General features: G+C 49.4%; 3 protein-coding genes across 4 annotated transcripts in view; 2 read left to right on the top strand and 1 right to left on the bottom strand.

The window, feature by feature from the left end:
• The window catches only part of PRELID3B (PRELI domain containing 3B), an 8,353-nt gene extending 7,326 nt beyond the window's left edge, over positions 1-1,027 (top strand). The window contains exon 6 of the mRNA XM_019637296.1: positions 175-1,027. Within this exon, the coding sequence (XP_019492841.1) occupies positions 175-294 (120 nt within the window). The 3' untranslated portion in view covers positions 295-1,027. The remainder of the gene's footprint in view (positions 1-174) is intronic.
• Positions 1,028-2,913: 1,886 nt separating this feature from the next.
• On the top strand, positions 2,914-6,617 carry ATP5F1E (ATP synthase F1 subunit epsilon). The gene is made up of 3 exons (XM_019637297.1): positions 2,914-3,056; positions 4,857-4,983; positions 6,469-6,617. The coding sequence occupies exons 1-2, from the start codon at positions 3,025-3,027 to the stop codon at positions 4,978-4,980; spliced, it is 156 nt and encodes a 51-aa protein (XP_019492842.1). The 5' UTR covers positions 2,914-3,024; the 3' UTR covers positions 4,981-4,983; positions 6,469-6,617.
• TUBB1 (tubulin beta 1 class VI) lies at positions 6,470-24,182 on the bottom strand. 2 transcript variants are annotated; one of them, XM_019637294.1, is made up of 5 exons: positions 22,238-24,182; positions 14,842-14,963; positions 12,404-12,512; positions 11,343-11,453; positions 6,470-11,208 (listed from the first exon to the last, which is right to left on the bottom strand). In XM_019637294.1, the coding sequence occupies exons 2-5, from the start codon at positions 14,896-14,898 to the stop codon at positions 10,139-10,141; spliced, it is 1,347 nt and encodes a 448-aa protein (XP_019492839.1). In that variant the 5' UTR covers positions 14,899-14,963; positions 22,238-24,182; the 3' UTR covers positions 6,470-10,138. The 2 variants fall into 2 exon arrangements, with proteins under 2 accessions (XP_019492839.1, XP_019492840.1); XM_019637295.1 differs by lacking the exon at positions 22,238-24,182 and having other exon boundaries at positions 14,842-15,010.
• Between the last annotated feature and the right edge of the window lie 178 nt (positions 24,183-24,360).

A 24,360-nucleotide genomic window follows, 5' to 3' on the forward strand; every position in this document is an offset into this window, starting at 1 on the left:
TTTAAAAAAAAAAAAAAAAAAAAAAAAAACAACCAGAAAAAGCAAAGTCAAAAGCAGTCCATCCCAGTAAGGTTTAGTTATGCTTGTAATGTTCCTGGTTACTTCCTGATGTGCCATTTATTTGATATGTGCCTTTGCTGCCTTGGTAACAATATATGTTGTGGATTTTTTAAGGGCCGAGAAGCAATGGAGTGGGTAATACATAAGTTAAATGCTGAGATTGAAGAATTGACGGCTTCGGCAAGAGGGAGCATACGGACACCGATGGCGGCGGCGGCATTTGTAGAGAAATGACGACAAACATTGGTATACAACACCCAGGAACCCGGGTCTCATTAGCTGGCAATATATTTATTTGTTATTTAAAAAGTACAACTATATTTTAGGTAGGATTTTTTTTTTTAACAAGCTGAAGAAAGGCTACATGACTTTTGTTCAAAACAAAGAGGTGTAGGGTTTCTAAATAAAGGGGATCATCTGAAATTGTCTTTGAAATGACTGGTTATGAGGGTTCCATTATTCATGTGAAAAAATTAACGATTTTTGAAAAGTACTTGGAAATGGGTTTTAGCATATTAAAGCGCCTTAAGGTAGACTTTTAAAGCTTTTCCTGCATTGGAACTCTACCTGGCCGTGGACCAACTGCCGAACAAAGCAGAGCCACCTCTTAAATATACACAGTTGCCCTTTGCAGAAGACTTTAAGAGGGAACTAACTGTAAAAGGAGAAATTGTATAGTTTTAAAACACATTAATTTGTATAAAATAACTTCCTCTGCTATAAACCACCATTAACAACCATACTTTTAATTTGGTACTTAAATGACATTTTTGTAGTGAAAAATATCACTAAATACATTATGCCAATCAAAAAAGATGATTTTATTGTATTAAAGAGTACTGTATTGATTTGCCAAAGTTTTGTAACTAAGTAAAAGTATTTCCTTCCTTGGATTTGTACTTTGTGACTTAGTATGCTGTATCGTGGGCTGGTTATGTTAACTGAAAAAATAAAGTCATTACCGGAATTTTGCAGCACTCTAAACTTAAACAGAAGAACAGCAGTTCACATCTTTTAGCATTTCACATTTGCCTAACTTATAAATTGCCATGTGTCAAAATCATGGTTCCGTAATTGCTAAAGCATGATATGTCAGGTTATTTGAATATAATTACTTTTTGAAATAATTGTGACCACAAAACATCTTTTTTACATGAGGAGCTGTACATCATTTGAAATTACTCAAATGATGTCTTGCTCTGAAGCATAAATCCCAGGTTCTTAATGTTTTTAATAACATGGTGCCGCTGCAGGGGTGGGGGCGGTGAAGAAGAAAAGAATAGGGAGGGGAAGGGCATTGACCTAAACTAACCACTGCAAGAATCGGTCTGCCGCTTTTATTCATGGGAAATCCTCATTTGGAGTGCCTAAGGGCAGCTGCACTCTGAAAAACAGTCCAGTAAATGTATTGTTTCATATTTTGTAGCAGTCGATTATCAACCATAAATAATATATTTAATACTTGCAGTTGATGCAGATATTTTTGTTAAAAGGTGATTGATTAGCTCTTCTCTTTATTTTACATTGCTTAATGTGATAAACCTCTAGTCAGGCTTCCTATAAAAGAAACCAGGTAATATATGTACATAAACCACAGAAATAGTATACCAAACTATTTAAAAGTTGGTGTTTTCCTACTTAAAATATTGTTTAGCATAACACTTCTTAGGGAATTTGTAAAAGCAAGTTAAATTCAATAAGGTTTTTGATCATTTTTTTGTAACCAGAAATGGTTTTTACAATCAGCTATACAAAACTGCTAGATACTGATATTTAATAAAAAGTTGCCTTGTATAATTTCTGTAAATTATACTTGTTCAGAAAAAGGTGTAATGCATGTCCCAATGATAAAAAAGGTTTCTAAACAAATTTTATCCTGTTATTTTTTTGCTCTAATACGATAAAATTCTCATTTTTTTTCCAGTGTATTTACCTCTTAAATAGCTGGTAGTTTATGGCTTTTACCTGTTAAAATAGAAATGCACAGCAAGGAGATGCATTTGAGAGGATTAAATTGGAAAGTTCAGAGATTAGACTCTTGGACTGTGGAGCATTTATCCTATTTAATATTAAAAGTGGAAATCATACGAATTAAGAACCTTTCTTTAAAAAATATTTTTACTGTTTTTCCTGTAACTTTTTTACAATGTGAAGAGCAAAATAAATGTTTTTCATCCTGAGAAGACACAATTGCCACAGGCTATAAGCCGGCTCTACGCTGCAAGGTTGAGGCTCCGGTTCTAACTTAGACGCGCAGAGACAAAGGGTTTCCGATGTCGCTGTGGAACCTCTCCCGCGCCTCCAGCCCTTTGTCCTCCGACTTTTAGTCCCCTCCCTGTCGTCATTTGCCCCCGGTCTTGGCACACTTCACGGGTTGCCCCAAACCCCTGGTAAATGTCAGGGGGAGTCGGCACGCTGCCCAGTTTCACAAGTTCACTGTAACTCGGGGTGGAGGCACCCAGGTGTTTTCAATGTCACCGACGGGACGCAGCCCTCTGCTCCGCAGATGGGCCGTCTGGCCGTGACCCCGGGTTGGGGTGCGCCACGACACCGGCCTCGGACGTGGCTCCGCGTCTCGCGCCCCCGAAACCACGCGGTCTCGCGTTCCCTACAGCGCCCCACTTGTCCCGTCCGTCCCGCCGGGCTACTACGGAAGCCCGCGGGGCACATGCTCGGGACTCTCGCCGAGCCAATCGGTAGGCGAGGCCGGCCGGCCGGCTTGGGGATTGGCACCCGCGGCCCGGGTCGCGCGTCCCCATTGGCTCCCGGAGCCGGGGGGATTCCACGGCAGGGCAGCAGGGGCTGTTCGGGAGGGCCGGGCGGGGCAGAGACGGTGGGATTGGCAGGTCCGAAGCCCCGCCCCTTCCGCTTCTCAGGCCTGACCTTCCGGCCGCTGGGTCGTTCGCTTAGCCGACATTGACGCGTCCTCGCGATTTGGCCCGACAAGCCCAGTCTCGTGACATCATGGTGGCGTACTGGCGACAGGCTGGACTCAGGTGGGCCCGGGCTGCGGAAGGGGCGGGCAGGGGAGGCGGGCAGGGAGGGCCGGCGCGGCCCGAGGTCGGAGGTCACGCGGAGCGCGGCGGGGGTCCGGCCGGGCGAGTGCGCCCTAAGATGGCGCCCCTACGGACGGAGGGGGCCGGGCCCCCAGCTTGCAGGTGCAGACGCGCCTCGTGTGTGCCCGAGCGCCTGGCACGCACCTCGGCCACCTCTGGCCAGCGCGATGCCATGTCAGAGGCACAGCTTCTCTTGTGCAGGGAAGGCCTGGGTCCTTTGGAGTGACACTCAGCTCCTGGCGTAAAAGGGGTGTAGTTACATAAAGCGTGGGAACCAGAAGGCTTGGGGAGAGTCGTCGTGATGGAAACCACTCTCAGCATCTCTGGCCTTTCTTTCCAGCACCAAACTGGGGGCCTTTTATGATGGTGCCCACTTTTTATTATTTTAAGGGCACGGTTGCACTCAGGTTTCCTTATGGGTAAAACGGGGGAAAGCCTTTGGTAACCTGTAGAGAGCTCTGCGCACAGGTGAGCGGTGGCTGCTGGGAAGCTCAGCATGGAACCCATTTGAAGACACACCGTCTAGTGTCAGGGGAACCCATCGGGCTGCGCTTCCTCACCTGTGCCCCCAGGTGAGCGTAGCACCTGGCTACAGGCGACACACCTTATTACTTAACCGGACATGGTAGCACCTTCTAGTGGCGGCAGCCTCGGGCATAGGCCCGTGAGACAGATGAGCCACCCCAGAGTTTTCTGACGTGTGAGGCCAAGCCAAGTCTCGTAGAAGCGGAAGGAGCCCTGTCCCAGTAACAGGTGCCATTTATTAAGCACCTACTATGTGAGGAATGTGGTGACTCATGCTCTTCACACTTTGTCTCTCCTCCCACCCACCGGTGGGGCAAGTGTAATTATCCTTCTATTTTATTCTATTGTTTCTCTGGGTGAATAAACTAGCTGAAAAGATTGAACAGCCTGAAGGTCACCCAATTAGTAAGAGTGGAAGCAGGCATGGGAACGCCTACCTCTTGACCAAAAAAAAACAAAACAAAAACCCAAATCTGAAACATGACAAAATAGACAGCAGCACCCTCCCCCCTTTCCTGTTTTCAAAAAGTGTAAAAAGTGAGCTGACATCTTTTGGAAAATAAGATGTTGATGGGAGTCCATCTACTAAACAGGAAGCAGACTGTTAGATATTTTGCTAGAATTGATGTTCTCTAAGGACTTTTCAGCAGTTAAATTTGGAAACCTTGATTGGGAAGTATTTTTGATGGCAGAAATGTGAAACAGAATCCCACATTCTCAGGAAAACCTTTAAATAATCGGGAAGAACTTTTGATTCAAAATAGTTGTTTTCCCTTTTAATTATATGTACTTTACCGTGTAAGAATAATGTAAGAAGAAATTTTAAGTAGAGAAGTGGGGAAAAGAAATCACTTATGTTACAGATTCCATTAACATTTTGGTCTATTTCCTGTGCTGTGGGATTTTTTTTTTAAATATGCATCTTTTCTTTTGAATTAATGTGTATTAAAGAGGGAAAACAGTACAAAGTAGAAAAACTAAAGGTCACTCATCCTAGCACCAATTAAGACTTTGGTACATTTCTTTCTAGCCTTCTTTTTTTTGTTTGTATAGATTCCTTTTGGCACTAGTCATTTTTAAATCCAATTCTATAATAATGTACAATCAAACCAAAATTAAAAAGCATAGGAAGAAAAAGAAAAACAGTCTCACAGCCAGTCCAGTCTGGCTGGATCATTGATAATAAACTTTATATTGTCTCTCATTTTCTCCCAGCTACATCCGATACTCCCAGATCTGTGCAAAAGCAGTGAGAGATGCTCTGAAAACAGAATTCAAAGCAAATGCTGAAAAGACTTCTGGCAGCAGCGTAAAAATTGTGAAAGTGAAAAAGGAATAATCTGTAAGTTCTGATTTATTTAGAAGAGTTGTATCTTAAATTGTTATAGTACTTTAAAAAAATCAAAGTAATTTTAGCTTTGAGTTGTGTCCTTTTCTTGGTCAGCCGGTGTGTGTAGAAGTTAGTTACTGGGATAATAATTTAAAGCACACAAGTTATAGAAGTCCAGTGGCATAATAGAAGGATGATGTTTTGGGCCCTGACAAGCAGAAGTAATTGGCACATTGATTTTCAGCTCATTTAGCAATGCTTAGGTAGAGAGCCGCCTTATTTTAATTAAACCTGTTTCATTTGCACAAAATCAAATAATTTGGAGGATAAACTCCCCACTTTTGTAATTGCTATTGGAGTTACATAACAGTTCAGGAGCATGAAAAATTACAGCTCTTTGTATTTTTATTTCCCCCACATCTGCAAACGTTCTCACAAATCACTGCCTGAATGTAAGGGCTGCTGGTGCAGGCGAGGGTCCTGCTATTCCGTCACCCATATAATCTGCAAGACCCTGCAGTGAGCACTGTTTTGCTGAATGTATTGTGCCTGCAGAGGGTTTGGTTCATCTCACTTCTCCAGAGGTGTTGGCAATGTGAAGTTACAGCCTAGACAGGAAAAGACAGTTTTGTACAGTTGACAAGTTCTGGCTTTTGTGCACCAAACTGCTGAAGTTATTTGATCTCTAAACCACTTTCTTGACACTGTCATTTCAAAGATAAGCAAGGCAAATTTCCAGAGAGTGGTTTTTCAGGTTTGATTTTCTTGTTTTGCTTTTTAAAAAGCTTCAGCCCCGCAGTAGCAGAGAGACGCGGTAAATATTAATCCTTTGGCAGCTTGTGGTTATGAGCAATTTTACTTATTGGAACTGTCTCCCCTAAGCACTTTTCATTTTCATTTTGAATTAGTAAATATTTTATTACAATCTGGAGATGCGGTGTTTTGAATTGAGCCCTTTTTCGAGGGGCTCCCTGTCTAATCTCATAATTCTGAGTAATGAGACCTGGTTTTATGTTGGGTTGTTTTGTTTTTAACAGTGAGCTAACTGAGAAAAGCACTTCGCCTTTCTCTGCAGCATAGTCAAGCCAAACTGCATCTCACTCCCTTGACCTTGTGAAATCCTTAGGAGAAAGTAGTGTCCAGCTCCCTTAAACAAAGCATTGACCGCTCTCCATATGTCCTGCAGGGGAGTTGGCCCCCACCCCATCAGCACAGGGCGATTTTAGTGTCTTTTCAAAGCAGAGTAGTTTGTTTATTGCTAGGAGAGTTTGGGTTTGACTTGGCAGGAAGCACGTGCCTGTTCGGCTGAGGCTCTGCACGTGAACCAGCACTTTTCTACAGCTGACAACCAAGGTCCATCACCAGCCGTGCGAGTGGAAGCCACAGTTGGCTTATGCAGTTCAGTATGAGAACATCACTTCCCCTATTCAGGTGGGATTTTTTAAGAAAACACAAAGGACCAGCAACTTTTGCATTTTCTTTTTTTTTTTTTTCTAGACCCTGACTAAAGCTTGAAACACTGCATTTTCAAGGTGAAGATGTGTGGGCACATGTTATGGCAGATTGAAAACGATCACACTTCATGGAAAAAAATACCTGTCTTGTTCCTAGATTGACAATGTCAATAAATTGAAGTATATGGTTCACTCATGCTGTTGGGTTTTGGTTTCCGTCGGACTTTTTCCTTTTCTTTATGGGAACTCCTGCACAGCTGCAGGATTATGACCATGTAAACTGAGGTTTCGTGACATTGACAATATTAGACTGTGTCATTGAGGTACTCTCATTGTCCCATATCTTTGAATTGCAGAAGCCATGGCAGATTAGTGGCTGGGCCCTTACCCACCAGCCTCCTCCTTTTGTGCAGGTGGTGCTGCCTAGGTGATGCTGCTTGGCCAGTAGCCTAAACAAAAATATGAACTGAAACCCTGGATGAGAAGAAAAACTAGGAGATGGTAGAATTCAGTTTTTATTGTGCACTTTTTTTACAACCTATAGAGAAGAGCTATCACGGTTGGAATTTCAGCACAAAGGGCTTTTCACATTGTTTTATAAATGACTCTCCATGGGCCAGGAGTCTTTCTCTTAGGAAATGAGGCAAAGCTGTTCAGTCACCGGATCGATGGCCCGAACTGCAATCAAAATCTAAGATTCTTGCCTGCAGCCTGGGACATGATGATTACAGCAGTTAGACGGTGTTTGCAAGGTGATTCATTCATTCGTTAAATATTTACGGATGAAGAATTATTGCAAGTGTTTTCATCTTTCATCTTGTTTTCATCTTTCTTTGAAACTTGGAAGCACTTGGCCAAGTAAAACCACTGCAAAGTTAACTGCTTGATTTTAACTGTTTTTGGAGAATGGAGAAATAAATTTGAGCAGGCAATTTTGAAACACTGTTGAGTTTGTACACCAGGGCCAGTGTTCAGCCTGGTACTGGAGCTAGCAGGAATTTATCAGGGAAGGAGCCCAAGAAAAAGCCCTTGTTGTCAGCCTCTGGCAGTGACTTCTGCCCAAGGACACTTGACATGTAGGTTTTATTTCATTCTCCGCACACGGCTTGCAAGAAGTGACACAAGAGGGAGAGGCTAAGAGCTTAAGTCCTTTGCCTCAGGGCTGTTGTCCTGCTGTTTTGAAGTCGAGGCACTTGAGTTGTCAGTGCTTCCTAGCAGAGATGAAGGTACTAGGAAGCACCTTTCATACAGACTGGGCTAAGGGGGCCTTTTTGATATCAGACAAAGTAACTGATAGGCAAAGGGCTAAAGGATTTCCAGTCAAGTAAGTAGAGATAAGTCATTGATTAGGGAGGCTGGCAGATGTGATCATTACAGGTGAGAGAGACTTAGAGACAGGGTTGCAGTGTGGCAATGATTAAAGTAACAAAAAAAAGACACCGACTGCCAGCAAAGATTCTTTAAGGCTTTTCTCTATGATTAAGGAAAAAAAAAACAAACCTGAACTGATAACTGATGAAACAAACTTTCTGCATCCAGGGCTGCTGAGTAGCTGGCAGCACTGCCCGGATTACTAGGGGTCCCTGATCAGGTCTACTTGGGGGTATTTCACTAGCTAGTTGGGTGATTGTCGTTAATGACTTTCTCATGCCGTGTTCTCGTGTGTGAAGTGAAGGAATCGAACAAGCTCTGAAATTTTGATCCTACTGTGGCGGTCTCTGAGAGACCAATGTCGCCGTAGCAACCAGACCACCAAAGGAGCAATCTCTTCAAAATCAGAGGACAGATTTCTTTTGGTTTCTAGCTGTTTCTAGTTTTTTAATCTATTTCTACCATACAAAAGAGTAGGCTGGTGAGATGCACTTTGAAATATTTTTAACTACTCAAATTAATCAGTCTGGGTGGTTAGACTCCAAGAAAGGAATTTATTTAGTCTGAAATAAAGCAATTTAGCCATTTAAAATTGAATTTCTTTGTACTTTAATGATTACTATTGAGCAAACAAAAATCTTTACAGTAATATGAAACAGCAGAAGTTTTTTAATTTAGATTTATATCCTTCCTTGCATCTATTTAATTGCCTTGGAGAGATTTGAGAAGGAAAGTGCTAGCGGAAGCATGTGTATCAATTCTTACGTAACCACAGGTTGTAGGTCTTTCGAGCATCTAAGGAAGTTATGAACTTCAAACTAGGAGTAGATAGGTGCAGTTTCTTATTAAATCTGCTTGTTTTCAGTGATCTTGAGCAACTAGAAAGTGTTTAAAACTTTTTAATTTTGTAAATAGAAGGCTTGCCATGATGTTGACAGCAAGAGTTCATTTTCTCTTGCTACATGTTTATTTCCTTATGATGCATTTGTGAAAAGAATGAAGTTCCTCAGAATGAGCTACTGTCATCCATCCTCCTGCTGCCCGATTATTGCAGATGACAAAGCAAGTCGGGAGAGTTCTGCAGTGAGGGTCGAGCCTCTTGCCTTTGCCAGCTATCCATGGATCAAATAGTACACAGCTCTGGTAATTCTAGAAGACCATTAAAACCCTTTGGTACTAGAAGGGACGGCAGTGCTATATGTCAGAAATAGGTAAACTGTAATTAAGAAGCTATGGATGATTTGATTACACTCTTGTGTATTTGGTCCTGTTGTAATGTGAGCAGATTAAATAAAATCGTGTAATGGTTAAAGCTGTGTCATCATGCAAACATTTATGGCAACTTCTGCAAATTAATTGGAACTGTGAAAGTTCCTTAATGAGACGATGTCCTCCGTAACCAAGAAGGACACTGCAGCCGTCGCTGCTTAATTTTTAGATTTGAATGGTTGCCGAGCATACGCTGCCCTTTGAGAGAGCCGAGGATACAGTGCATTCTCAGAAGGTGACCTGAACGGAAGGGAAGAGGGCATTTCGAAATAGCCTTTACAGGGAAAACCAAAGATGATTAATGAACTCCCAGAGTCTAACGCTAATAAGAAACTTAAAGTATATGCATATGTTTGTTAAAAGCCAGCTATTCAGAAATGAAGGTGAGACACGATGGGAGTGCCTGCGTTTTGCTTGTCATTTGGGGGCTTTTCTTTTTCGGCCAGGTATGTTTGTGGAAAGGACCGCACTTCCCTTTTTCCCTTTTCCGTTAGCACCATGAACTGTGCACGGGTCTACAATTGACTCAGGGACGCTGACTCACTGACCTCGGCCGTGAGGCTCCCCAGCTGGCAGTTAGGCACCTGGAGGCCGGCAAGAGCTAGGAGGTAGGACGCTGGGCACAGTCCTTACAGCCCTGGGACGCCCAGTAAGGAGTCCGGGGTGCTGCTCAGTGCTGCTGAAGCGTTAACAGGTTAACGTCAGCTGCGCTGGTTCCCCACACAGCCACGTGTGTCCTCCCGATGCCTGGCACGTGCTATGGCCTACAGGAAATACCCAATAAACAGTTGTAAACAAAGGGAATGCTTTGTGATACATGCAGTGTGCTACTAAAAAAGAGTTCCTGGAGTATGTGCTGAATGTCACACCATGCGTGTTGGCGAGTGCCAGCAGAAGCCCCTCACGCCTGCCAGTCACGTGCCCGGCCCCCTCCCCCCAGTCTAGTGACAAAGCGAAAGCTGAGGCGGCTGCGTGGCTAGTGCACGGCGGTGCCCAGCGGCAGGCCTGGCACTGCCGCCGGAAACTCGTCTGCAGAGGACCTTGCGGAAGGGCCTCCGCCCTGCAGCTGCCACTCACGCGGCCGCCTCGGTCTCTGCCGCCCCCGCCACTGCCTCGCTCTCCTCCAGAGCCGCCCGGGCGTCTTGGAACTGCTGGTACTCGGACACCAGGTCGTGGACGTTGCTCTCGGCCTCGGCGAACTCGCCGGCGTCCATGCCCTCGCCCGTGTACCAGTGCACGAACGCCTTCCTCCTGAACATGGCGGAGAACTGCTCCGACACCCGGGTGAACAGCTCCTGGATGGCCGTGTTGTTGCCGATGAAGGTGGCGGCCATGCTGAGCCCGCGGGGCGGGATGTCGCACACGGCCACCTTGACGTTGTTGGGGATCCACTCCACGAAGCAGCCGCTGTGCCGCGTCTGCACGCCGAGCAGCTGCTCGTCCACCTCCCTGGTGGACATCTTGCCCCGGAAGATGCAGGCCACCGTCAGGTAGCGGCCGCGCCGCGGGTCGCAGGCCGCCATGGTGTTGCGCGCGTCGAACATCTGCTGCGTGAGCTCGGCCACCGAGAGCGCACGGTACGGCTGGCTGCCGCGCGCCGTGAGCGGCGCGAAGCCCGGCATGAAGAAGTGCAGGCGCGGGAAGGGCACCATGTTGACGGCCAGCTTGCGCAGGTCGGCGTTGAGCTGGCCCGGGAAGCGCAGCGACGTGGTGACGCCGCTCATGGTCAGCGACACCAGGTGGTTGAGGTCGCCGTAGGTGGGCGTGGCCAGCCGCAGCGTGCGGAAGCAGATGTCGTAGAGCGCCTCGTTGTCGATGCAGAAGCAGGCGTCGGCGTGCTCGATGAGCTGGTGGGCGGCCAGCACGGCGTTGTAGGGCTCCACCACGGTGTCCGACACCTTGGGCGACGGCATGACGCTGAACGAGTGGAGGATGCGGTCCGGGTACTCCTCCCGGATCTTGCTCATGAGCAGCGTGCCCATGCCCGAGCCCGTGCCCCCGCCCAGCGAGTGCACCACCTGGAAGCCCTGCAGGCAGTCGCAGGCCTCGCTCTCGCCCCGCACCACGTCCAGCACGCTCTCCAGCAGCTCCGCGCCCTCCGTGTAGTGGCCCTTCGCCCAGTTGTTGCCGGCCCCGGAGTTCCCTGTGGCAGACAGGAGTCATGGGGGCCTTGCTCCGAGGAGAGGGGGGGTGGGGGGAAGGCAGGAGGGGGGGAGTGAGGACACCAGCAGGAGGCGTCCTCCTGTCACTCTGGCAGAACCTTTCAGAAAAACCTACCGTGGACAAAATTGTCTGGTTGGAAGAGGGCTCCCAGTTTGCTAGATCGGATGCTGTCCATTGTCCCGGGTTCCAGGTCCACCAAGACTGCCCGCGGCACATATTTCTTACCTGGGTATAAAAATAGGAAGACGTCAGCAGACTGTTGTTTTTCTAAAAGTTACCGTTTCATCAGAATATTGTAGAACCCTGTGATACTGGTCAAAAAATAGAAAGGTATTGGGGCTGGCCGAGTGGCGCGATGGTTAAGAACTCGCTTGGGATGCCAGAGGGCCCCGGTTCGGATCCCACATATGAGGGCCAGTGACACTGCCCTCCACAAGCTAAGATGCTGAACAACAGCTCAACCTGGAGCTGGGCTGCCATGAGTCACCGGCGACGGTGTGGGCTGCAGTCCCTGTGGCAGTGGATTGCCATGGGCTACCGTGTGTGGCCAGCAGCCAGCGTGAGCGGCCAGCAGCCGCAGTGAGCGGCCGTCCAGAAGCCGGCGACTGATCTGCCTCGCCCGGGAAGAGCGCAATGATGGTGGCAACTTGGGCCAGTGAAGCAACGTCCTCCACAACTAGATTGAAGAACAAAACGACAGCAACTTGTCTGTTCCCCTTTCCCCAATTCCCCAGCACTGTTCCCATCCCCCCAATTCCCCAATAAAAATCTTTAAAAAAAAAAATAGAAAGGTATTCTCGAAGGTGTCTTTGGTAGAGAGAGATTTGGAATCAGATTCTTGACCCCAGTAGCAATCACAGAAAGGTATAAAATACCCTACAGATTCTCTTTCTAGCATTGTTTTGTTGTGTTGTTATGTTGTGTTGCCAATGACAGATTCTGTTCCTATTGGAAGTGATTCTGGTTTCCTTTTTAAAACCCAAAAGGAAGGTTGGTGCCTTATCTGCATGGGTTAAGACGTGTGCCCCCATTTAGTGACGTCTTTGCCAGGGCTTGCCCGCAAACAGAGCTTGGGGACTTTCCACTCGGGATTCCCATGTGACATCCCGTGGGCCACCCTCTCTGAATGTGCCCCCCGGGTTGGTGACCACTGCTACCTGAGCACAGCATCCTACCGTGGGCCTCGTTGTAGTACACGTTGATTCTCTCCAGCTGCAGGGCGCAGTCCCCACCATAGCTCCCAGCTGAGTCGATCCCATGCTCCTCTCCAATCACCTCCCAGAACTGAAACCAGAAAGAGGGACGTCAGTGTGCGCATGCGTGGGGGGGGGGTGCGTGTGGTCGGGGAGACCCCTGGAAAGGCCGTGTTGGCTCCAGCAAGCTAGCAGATTGAGCAGGAATACAGGAGGCGAGCAAGGGCCTGCTCCCCTGGATCTGTCTGACCGTCCCTTCCCTGGCACTCTTTCTGTTCCTTTTCATAGATGCCCTCTCTGTGACATAACTCATTCTATACCTCTACGAAATGCAAATGTGACGACTGCATTTTACAGCCACCTGAACTCCTTAAATGAAATGTCAACACAAACTACTCCACTGGATTTTGCTCTGTTAAATTCAGGCCATTGTACACATTAAAGCTGTTGTTTTAGAATTTCCCATCAGACGGTGTATCTCTAATTTCACTTTATAGTGCTTCACGCTAGTAAGGTCTAGATCCCGTGAAATGAAAGTAACTGAACTCTTATCTGATTTCACAATAATATCTCATTTCACTTTGGAGATGTATTTTCATGCAGTTTCCCAAAAAGCCCATAACTAGGACATCTATGCACAATTTAAGCAATGTGCATTTTTGGTGATCAGGTGGGCTCACGATTCAAACCATACGTAGCCTGTTCTCTCTATGTGACTTTCAGTCACAGATCCAGTATTTATTAATACAGATATATGCCAAGCTTGTAGTATGAAAACAGTTACTGAGACGGCTCCTTTTCATTGCCCTAGAGAAGCACATAGCACAGTGCAATGAAAATGTTTATGTCCAAGTCCCCAGGGACATGTTCCCAGCCATATCTTGTAAATGATGGCCCTGCTTTGGCCATGGTCTTATTAACAAGGCTATTTTATAGTAAGTTATCAGCACTGTTCAGGGTGTGGAACAATAAATAAGTTGTATGGCACCCCAAATTAAATGTGACTTAGAGTTCTTATGGCCCCAAATAATAAGTAGTGGCTGGGGCTCTAACCACTGACCACCCCTCCCCCCACCCTCAACCCCCCCCCTTCTGGAGTAAGGGCTGAGACCCTATCTAGACCCTGCACTCCCTCTCGCGGTCCTCTTTCCATATTATCTTCCAACTGCAGAGCCTCCCATTCTCTGTGTGTGTTCGTTTTGAACATCTTATCACTGTGAATCGAAGGACAACTTTTCTTCTTTGCCTCAGGTTTGAAGCACTTGCATTAAAGGTTTTTGCGCAGCTGCGTTATTCACAATAACCAAGACTTGGAAACAATCCAAGTGTCCATTGACAGCTTAGCGGATAAATAAAATGTGACATATTCATACACTGGAATGTTATTCAGCCTGAAAACAGGAAGAAGATTCTAACACGCACTTCAACAAGGATGAACCTTGGAAACATTGTGCTAAGTGACATAAGCCAGTCAAAAAGGACAAGTACTCTATGATTCCACTTCTAGAAGGTCCCCAAAGTAGTCGAATCCATACAGACAGAAAGTAGAAAATAGTTGCCAGGGGCTGGGGGCGGGGAAATGGGCAGTTAGGTTTAATGGGAACAGAGTTTCAGGTTTGCAAGATACACTGAATGATACACTTCAAAGTGGTTCAGATGGTAAATCTTATGCCATTTTATCTGTAAGTTTTTTAAAAATTAAAACCAGTTTTTATTACAATTCATACTTGCAAAAGTAATTTCAAAATTACTGATTGAGAACAATCAGATAGCTGTTACGCTCTAGAACTGGTTATCTTAAAATTAGGGTTGGAGACCTTGGGCTCTGCCATTGGTTTTCTTAGTGTTAGCCAACTGAACCAGGTCCTTTGTAGAAAAATTTAAGGGGGGAAGAAAAAAACTCATTTATAGTCCCCGGGGGGGGAGGGGAGGAGGTATTTTAATTCTCTCTGCTGCTGTACACAAAATTTTTAGGTTTGCCTCTTTCCTTTTCTATTATATATTAAATAGAACAGTAGTTGACCTTTTTAAACTTGATAACAAACCTTGGGGAGGAGGGAAAGATATCTTAGTGACATGGTATAAAAAATTTCCCTACAAACTTTGGAAAACTTTTGAGACAAATTACTGTTTTTAGATATGAAAAGTTCATTGCTTGACGTGATAAAAGTAAAAGTGGCTGACATGTATGATACACATGTCAGAGTCGACATAATTAACATGAATTAAATGAACCCTTTAAGTCTTTCCTATGTCCTCTGTCTCTTTAATTAAAGGCATTGCTTAATAGATCAGATATTTAGCAAGTGCATGCAATGTGCTAGGTTCCTTGTCTCCCCTGCTGACTTGGGGATATTTTCTCAGCTGGCTACTCCTATGGTCCGCGGTACAGCTAGCACTAGCCATCGAAATTTCCTTACCTTGGCTCCGATCTGGTTACCACACTGGCCAATCTGAATGTGTACAATTTCACGCATCCTGGCTCTCTGCCCAAGTGTAAGATCTTCACGGATCCTCAGACTCTGGGAGAGCTGCCCTTCACCTATGTGAGCCCAACACAACTGTGGTCATTCAGTGATGGGACCAACAGACCCAACTACCCTCCCAGGGTGACCCAAGGGCGTGTCCAGCCCAGAGGCCCAGCCCTCACCCTTCCCTGCTCTCTGCCCTATCATCCTGGTGAAGGGGGTGTTTTTCCTTCTCCCAACAAAGAATACTGCCCAGTCATTTCCTAGAGTTCAAGACCAATGGCTGCCTTTGTGCCCAGTGCCTGGAGGTCCTGCACCAGGTGTGGGCCTGCTGTGGTGGACTCTGGGCGTCCAGCTGGTGAGGTATGTCGTGTGACGACTGAGCCATGGCCCCCGGCTCACTGAGGTGGCAGGGACCACCTCCAGAGCATCCCTGTCCAAGCCAGTTGTATTATTAGGAATCCTTTTGTCTAAACCCATCACTTGGCAGACGAGACCATGCGTGATATCCCAAAACATGAAGTGACTTCACCACAGACACAACCAGTAGGACATTTCCCACGCTCCCTCAAGAGCCTTCCATGGCTCCCGCTGTCTTCAGCCACGTTTCCTAAGGAGCCTGAAAGCCACCGGCGGCGCTGGGTGACTTTGGGGGAAACATGAATAGACAGTTTTTATTTTTATGTTGTATACCTTAATTAGATAGAAAATTAATAATAACTAGTATTTACAAAAGTGAAATGGTAAGAAGAGTTTCCTTTTTGAATGTGGCCAAAGTTGTGATGATATGTGATTCTCAGGAGCTTGGGAAACCATAATCGAAAGATAACTCTCAACTCCGTGGCTTACCATCAAGGCTTTCCCAGCCTGGCCCCAAATGCCTTCCCCACCCCTTCACCAGACTTTGGGCCTCACCAAGCCGGTGCTAGAGGGGACAGGAAGACGTTTTCACGCCGGGACTGTCGTGTCTGTGACCTATAGCTGTGCTTCCCATCATGCACTTCCGCAGGTGCACACTCTCCCCTCCCTCACATTTCCTCTGCCACCTGCTCTGTCACTGCCCTGCAGTGCCTTCTGCCCAGGCCTGGGCCTGGCTGGCCGTCCCCTCGGCACCTTTCGTGGTTTTGCGCATTGTTGCCCCCATTTGTCCCACTGTCCAGGGTTATTGCTTGCCATCGGTTGTTTTTTTTACCGTGGTTTCTCTGAGAGCCGATGGACTCCCAACAGGGCTTCCCTAACACCTGCCTGCAGCCCGGCTGCCCAGCAGCACAGAGCTTCCGAGGTGCAGGCCCGGGGCAGACAGAGCCACGTCCTGGTCCTGGAGGCCCCCGGCTTGTGGACAACCACAGCCGGCAAGCACCTGCTTCTTGAGGCCTCTCTCCAGAGTCTGCCAGGCACCCCAAGGCAGGTCCCCACTCACTGAATAGCTACCCACGGGGACCTGCCACATGCCGGGCATGCATTGGGAGCTGGGCTTTCAGGAATGGAGGAGACAGGTGGGGCAGCCCCTGCGCTCACGGAGCTCCCCTGATTCAGGAAGAAACCATCGCCCAGGATGTGGATCCAAGGGGAACACTGAACTGGACTCAGACCTGGAGCCCCTGGGTCCCCCCTCCCCTGCCTCTGACCTGATGGGTGATGCGGGCTGAGGGATTGGTCCTGCCTCTCTCCAAGCCCGGTCCTGACTGTCAACTCCTAAACCCCATGCAATTCCTACTGGCCAGGCGAGGCCCTAGATGCAAGGTCAGTGATTCGGGCTGAAAAGTGACTAGCAGTGGACTTCCTGGGGGGAACAGTCTCTACTTTCTCCTGAAGGAGTTTGCCACACAGTGAAAGGACCTGGGCTGAGCACTGCAAGAGAAGAACTGTGTCCCTCGGGAACCAGCACCAGGCTGGCTCCTACCAGCGATCTCATGGGCCACATGCCCACGAAGATAGATTGGCTAATAACATTGTATCCACATGGAGCTGCGAAATGTGAACCTGGCCTGAGGCTTATGCAAACAGAAATCCTTGTTTTCAGGAGATACTATGACGCATTCAGGGTCAAGAGTCACCAAGGAGCAAAATACTCACAAACATTTAGGCAACAAGAATAACAACGTGATAAATGGAGAGAGAGAAACAAATGTGACAAAATGTTAACAATTGGTGCATCTTTCCAAAGACAGGCAAGATTAGTACTCGCAGCACTTCTCTAAGTTTGGAATTTGTTTCTACCCAAATATGAATGACCATGTGCTTCACAGGTGCTTCTCATCACCTCCACAGGTAAAGAGAAGAAAGTGTAAATTCAAGAGGAAGAAATGTGCAGGTGCCTAGCAGCCTTTTTCACCAATTAAAAAATATACACAGAATAAACCTTTCAGCTTCCAGAGAAGTCACCCCATCCTCCTCCCTCAGTGCCTTCCTCCCTGCAAGCCTTCACCCCTTCGCTCTCCCCTCTGTCCCCCGCACCTGCCCTCCCCACTCTCCCCCTGCTTATCAGAATCCGACAAAGTTCCAGGGCTGCTCCACTGCCCCCCTCCTGGAGTGGCTGTGACCAGCCCCAGCCCCAGGGTCAGAGACCCCCCTGCCTCCTGTGGCCCCAGCACTTTCCTTGGCAATTACCACATGCCCGCGTGTTTGCTAATTACTTATAGACATGCCTTATCTCCCCACCAGCCTGGCAGCTGCCACTGCCATTTCACCTTTGAGTCCCCAAAGTGCCTGATGTGCAACCAGGCCTCAGTAAATGTTTGTGGAGCGCACACCAACAGCTGGGCAAGTCTGAGCAGCCATGCTCAGAATGGCAGGTTTTCTTAAAGCCAATAATGCACTGATTCACAAGTGTGTCCTAGTGGGGCTGGTGCCCCAGGACTTTTTCCTCCGTCCCCTAAGGGGTGGTCTAGACTGAAAGTATAAACTGTTCCAAGAAAGCTGGATGTCAGGAGTGGCTTGTAGATGGAGTAACTGCATGCGCTATTACGGGAAGCAGGGGCTGCTGGAGGGGCTGGAAGGGGTCGGGTTGCCCGCCGCAGGGAGCACGGGGCCGGCAGAGGGGGGTTTTTGATCTTCCTGTGTTCATTCTTCGCTGTATGAGCAGGGTCCAGTGTGTTGGGTCCCCCCACGCCCTCCGCCCGGGGACACATTCCTCCTGGTCATCTCCGTTTGCCCAGGGAGGGGAAGGCCAGGTTTCCAGATGAGCGCTTAAAAGGTTTTTCTGTTAATGGGGCAGTTGGCAAAAGGGTGGGGGAAAGAGGAACCCTGTTTGCCTTGATTCCCAGCTCTACGGGCAGTGTTTACTCAGTCTCAGCAGTGTGCTGAGCTCTGGACGCTGCTGGGGGTACGGGCAGATGCCGGGCAGGGAGTCTGCGGCTGCTCGTGGGGGGCCCACCTTCTGCTTAAGCCTGAATTTGCTCAGCTGGGAGATGGATAACGGTCCCAGGCTTGCTGTGGGGACCAGCGTGCCTTTGCAGGCTGTGTTTCTCAAGTCTGCTTCTCAGGATGGAAAAAGCTGTGGCTCACTGTATAGATGGCACCATTCAATCCTAGGTATTGAGCACCTACTGTGTGTCAGGCTTGAGCTAGTCATGGGCACAGTGGGCTAGCTATCTGAATTTAAAGTGCATAGGTCTGAAAAGCAGTCTGCTCTGTCTCCATTCCTTTGTCCTTCTTTATGAAGGTAGCTGTTCCCTGAGGAAAGAGTTGTCCTCTGACTGCCAGTTTAGTAAAAACCAGGGAAGTGGTGAATGTATAGTACCGTTCTCAGGCCAATAATAGGGGCCCCTTCCCGGGACACAGGAAAACAGTCCCCTTTGAGTGGCCAGTGTTACCCAAGGTCTATTCTCTTGCCAGGCCGAAGGTGACACCCCCTCCCACCCCCCAGCCCTGAACTGTTGCAAGTGATTGAAAGTGGCCATCTGTGATGAATGACAAAGTCTTTTTCTCCCCCAGGAGAAGGGCTGGCAAAAGCGGGTTAACAGTGACTGCACTGGAGCCCAGAGCTTCAGCTCACATCGCCCCAGAGGGCAGAGGGCAGGAGCAGAAGCGAGCCTGAGCACGCCTGGGGGGTGCCACGCACGGTGAGGATGCCTGCAGCCTGAAGACACTGAGATGACTGAGTACCACCGGGCCAGCCATGAGTTGAAACAGCCTCTCCTCCGGCGCTGTCACAGTCCATGAGGAGATGCAGTGGTAGCAAGACTTTTTCCGGATGACACTTGGGTCTATTATGGGAACCGAAGTTAGACGATAAGAAAAGCCAAGTGTCACCCAGAAACCCCACATCGACTGCTTCCAGACTTCCCCTGGGAGCTGTCCCCCAGTGGTCAGATGGAGCCCCCTTTCCACCCCCACCCCCACCCGCTCCCCCCTCATTTGACAAATGAAATGTAATTAGGAGAAAAACAGAGTACTCAGAGAATTCATTGATTTCATCCGCCCCGATGCTCCACTCTGAGTACATTGAAGTTCCTTGAATAACTCAGAGAAGATTGTTGAATTATAGTGTTTGCTTGTGATTCAGAAGCAGAAATTTTTCCAAATGTCTTAGCAAGAAAATGACATCTGAGGGGCCATTATGAGTGAGTCAGCGGGTGTGGGCAGATCATCAGATGAACTGAGCTCTGCTTTCTTGTCCTCTGCTTCGATGTGTGTTCTTACTGTAAAAGAAAGTTCTGGGAAGAAGAATTAAGTAATTATAAGAGAAAAGAACTGGAAGAACGTTGCTGTTTTTCCTTAGGCCAGGCTGCCAGGCTTCACGGAGGAGCCTTAGGCTTTCTCCCCCAGCCCAAGCGCGGTATCGTACCCACACCACGCCGGCCTCCCTGGGCTGCTGTCCCTCCCTTTCCAGCCTCCGAGCCCAGATATGGAAATGCTGTGCCATCCCTTCAGATACAACTAGGACCAGAGTCCTGGGCTGTGGCACCTCTGATGCACAAGAGGAAACACGCACACGCACATGCACATGCACACACGCACACGTGCCCCCCTGAACCGCTGTGATCCTGAAGGTGTACAGACACATGAACCTTCCCCGAGCCTCTCCCATCGCCCAACGTGTGCAGTTTCTGATAAGCAGCATCCTGCGGCAGAAACAGAGATAAGCATAATACGGCCAGGCTCCTGGAGCTGAAATCAAACAAAAGTACACACTTCGGCAAGCCCAGTGTTTGTCCAAGAAATCTCTGTTGTACATGTCTCAGAAATCCATCCGTTTATCCACAAATATTGGCTGAGTGCTCTGCTGTTTGGGGAGCTCGCGGGGCCTGGGGTAACTGGGGGACATGGGCCCTGCACTCCGGGGACACAGAGACATGGTAGTACTTGTTCCCTTCCCACTGGTCATTACCAAATTCTCTGCCACCTCATTCAGGCTCCTTGCAGGTGGGTGATGATGGTTCTCTCCATTTTGCAGAATAACCAGAGGCTTGGAGAGGTAATCGGCATGTCCAAGTGCCAGGCTAACATGGCGGAACCAGACACGGGCCACAGGTCCTCGGACCCCTACATCTGGGGGTCCAGTTGGAGGTGTCAAGAGCCAGATAGCCTCCAGCTGGGCACCCGAGAAGCCTAGACTGCTGATCTCACCTTCCTCCTCACCGCTGGCCCATGCCTGGGTCCTGCCAGCCCTACCTCTCGGATAGGTGACCCCCTGTGTCCCCTGCCACTGCCTCTCCAGCGGCACTCCTATTCCATCACCACCAGCAATCCTGACCACAACCACAGTAGCTTCTAACTGACCACCACTCTCGCCTCCTTCCATTTCATCCTCCCCCTGGCCACCAAAGGGATCTCGAAAAACATAAATCAGATCTCGCCGGCCGCCCTTCAGGAAACTAGCTGCCACCAGGGTAAAACCACCCCCTCACCCCCTCTTACCACAGCTGATATGTGGTTGAGATCCTTGATAGGAAAACACCAGTGAGGGGCGTGGAGGAGGGGGGGAACCTAAGGAGGCTGGGGTGCAGGCCTGCCCTGAAGATGGAGAGAAGGAGAGGTGGGCGGGAACGAGGCAGAGGGGTCCGGCCTTGGATGGCAGAGCCAGCAGCTGTGCTCCCTGCAGCCCGGAGGTCTGAGAGGCGTGTTCAGGGCCACCTGAGAGCTCTCCACTGACCGCACCCTGCCTACCTCTCTCCAGCCATCTCTGCTGCCACACTCCCCACCAAGTTGGTCAACCCCAACCAAGCGTGTGCGTTTCAAGGACTCTGCAGACTCTTCCTTCTATTTAAGCAGTCCAGCATTTTCCACGGCTCTGTCCTCATTTAATGTCAGCTCACTGGAGAGCTAAGAGAGCTGCCCCAGGCCAAGCTCCCCAGGCCCCTGCCGTCCTTAGCCTTCCCCCACTTGATCCATTCCCAAGCCCTTTCTACTTCCAGGGTCTGTTCCTTTATCCACACAGCCCCTCACTGGGATGTAAGCTCCCTGCAGGCAGGGACTTAGCACTGCCGTATCCCCAGGCCTGGGACAGTAGATTGGCATATACTAGGTGCCCCACACATGTCTGCTGACAGCCTGGCTGTAGAGAGCCAACCGAGTGGACCAGGTGAATGACCACGGCCACTGAAAGAGTTCATGGGCCAGCCCCCAGGTGGGCCATATGTTACGTGCTAGGCCGTGGCTGGCATGCTCTGAAGGCACTGCTGACGGGCCACCCTCATCAATGTGACCCCAGGGAGCCACGTTCCCTCCCAAGCAAGTGTGTGCAGCCAGGAGGGGGTTTGGGGACGATGGCGCCTGGGGACGGCAGCTGAGTCGACCGCACACCTGACCCGCCCCATTGCAGGCCTTCGCTGCAAAGGCCTCTGGGAGTCAGCTGGAGCATTCGACCCAGTGGGCACGTGGTCCTCCTGGGGGAGCCCCTACAGCGGCAAGGAAGCCAAGCTTGCCTCCTGAGCACCATCAGCATCCATCAAAACAAACGCCGGTTTCCAGGATGTGGCTAAACTCAGGAACGTGGGATAATCGGAAATGTCTGCAGCTTGCTGGTAGGAGCCAGACAACATGGCATGAAGGAACAGAGAAAGAGGATTTTGAGGCAATTCCACAGTAAACAAAAACTCAGCCCGTATTCTTCTCCTGCAGGTTGGGCGAGTGGGCCAGCCGTGGCCTAACTAAATTATGTGTGTTCTTTATCAAGACGAGGGGGAAAGTCAACCTCATTTTTAGAATTGATTAGATTTTTACATCATGGCCTTGGATCACATGTGTGCCAGGAGACTTTATGGGATTAAAAAAAAAGGCAGGGGGGGTGGTGACTAGATTCAAACCTGCCACCCACAAGCCTTGTGCTAAGTACAGGTCTCTTGACCTCTCTGGAGCTTAAATTTTCCCACTCGTAAAATGGGGCGATAACATCTGACCTCACCTCACAGGGTTTCGCCAACATCAAATGAGGAGAGACGCTTCCCAGACTGGAGACTATTCTAGAATGTCGCTGTCTCTGCTTTTAAGCACCACTGGAGAGCAGGTACTACTCGGTTACATCCGGGAAGAAAATCCCAGGGCACAAACGAGGTCGGCTTCCAGGAAGAGGACTTTATAGTGGTTTCAGGAGAGACTCCGAGTCTCAAGTACCTACGAGATGTGACCCAGACGGACGGCGGGGGCACACAGCTTAGGAAAGCGCTGTGAGCACCAAGCTCAGGCAAGGAGGGACTCAGAGGTGAGCCAGCTGAGGGGCCCCCTCCCGCTCCTCCTCCATTCCAGGCCACAGGAGATAAGTCACAAATGCCCTCACAGGCACCAAGGGACCCAGTTCCCAGGTGTGCAAAGTCCCGGCCGGAAGCTACCACTCAGGTGCATTGGCTTTGAAGAGAGACAGGCAGGCAGGGCGGCCAGTCCGGCAGGTTCTTTGGTGTATTCTTCCTCTCCCTGAGCTGCAGCTGCCTTTATCTGTGTGCCCTCCAGAGAGCTCCCCGGGCCAAACACCCTTCACTAATAGCAGCGCACCTGCCTGTGCTCTGACTGTGGCCAAAATTGGGGCTGCGTTGGTCGGTGGCTGCCCACCTGTCAGAGCCGTCAGCCAGGTGGACGTGCACCCATCCACTGAACACGGCTAAGTTCAGTGGTGAAGAAAGGGCCCCGGGTCTGCTTGGCTTCGCGTGTCTGACCCGTCACGGGCTGAAGAGGCAGAGTGTGTCACCTCAGTCCTCACCCGTTTCTTGCCTTGAAAGTTGTGGTTTCAAATGTCTAGTCTCCTCCTGCCCGATTTTCCCATCACTTTGAGTTTGAGTTGCTTCTTTGTCAGGGGAAGCCCAGCACTCCACAACTTGTCAACTCCAGATGTCCTATCCATTATCAGCCTGAAAGTGTCACCATCTCTCCCTGCATTTACCCTGCATGCCACAGGGTTGAACGACCTTCCCACCCCCGCCCTGGCCCTTGCCCAAGGCCCTGGCTTCTGGAGGCCAGGTGATCAGGCAGGCCTGTAGGTCCCGCAGCAAATAAACTGTGCAGCCCAAGCGCGGGAGCCCCCTGAGCACGGGGCCCTGTGTGACTGCAGGTCACCTGATGATGAGCTGGCAGACGCCACGGGTTACCAGCAGCTGACTTCCAAGAAGAGAAACGGCACTTCCAAGGGTGGAGCTCGTGACTACACTTTACCTCAGTGATAGCTTTTCAGGAACAAGGACGAAAACTTCTGGGCTGCTAAAGTGATGTGCTTGGCCTCAGGGGCCTCGCCTGCTCTGACAGGCATCCCAGCCCTGCAGAGTTCCCATGGTCACCTCAGCGTTTCCAAAGGTGGCCACAGAAATTGCTGGAAGTCCAGGAGGGAGTCATTTGGATTTCTGATATCTGGCTGGGCTCAGGCCAAGACGAGGACCCTTTTATTGGGGAAGAGCAGGACAAGCTCACCTGGAGATCCTGCAGTAAAGGTCTGGGAGGCCCCACAACAAAATGCCCGGACCCTTTTCTTATAAGATGGGGAAGGCCGTTTTGTGGCATGAGGAGCAGAAGGGAGAGACAGTCTTCAGTTATGAAATCGAGGCCGGGGGTCCCACTTCTGCTTTCGGTTCCCCATCTGACTAGGAAGAATTTTGTTAGGAAATCTTTTCAAACATCTTTGGAAGCCGGAAAGCTGAACCAACGATTTCTTTGCCAAATGACGTTCTCTTTGGGGGTATTCGTGGCCTTCCTTCTCCGGCGTGAAGGGTGAACATCTCTCCAGAGGACCGGGGCCCTAGGGAAGTGGGGTTCAGAGAGCCAGGCCAGGGCCTAATTCTGCAGAGACAGTGGCTTCCTTCCAGGACCGGGGAAGACCCCAGCCCCATCGGGGACATCCTGGGCTCAGGTGGGATGTGGGGACAGGCAGCACCTCTCAGGGCCCAGGATGCTAAGAATCAAAGGCCGGGGGGTGGCCATTCAGACCCTGCAGTCCCCACCCCAGGTCCCAGGGCCCCTCAAAGTCTGACAACGACGTGCTCAGTCAAGCCACCAAGCCACGTGGCCAGTGGCGGGTCAGGTCTGGGGTCCGGCGCCGAGCCAGGC

The sequence above is a fragment of the Hipposideros armiger genome, unplaced genomic scaffold (genome assembly GCF_001890085.2).
Source record: "Hipposideros armiger isolate ML-2016 unplaced genomic scaffold, ASM189008v1 scaffold_32, whole genome shotgun sequence".
NCBI classification, from domain to species: domain Eukaryota; kingdom Metazoa; phylum Chordata; class Mammalia; order Chiroptera; family Hipposideridae; genus Hipposideros; species Hipposideros armiger.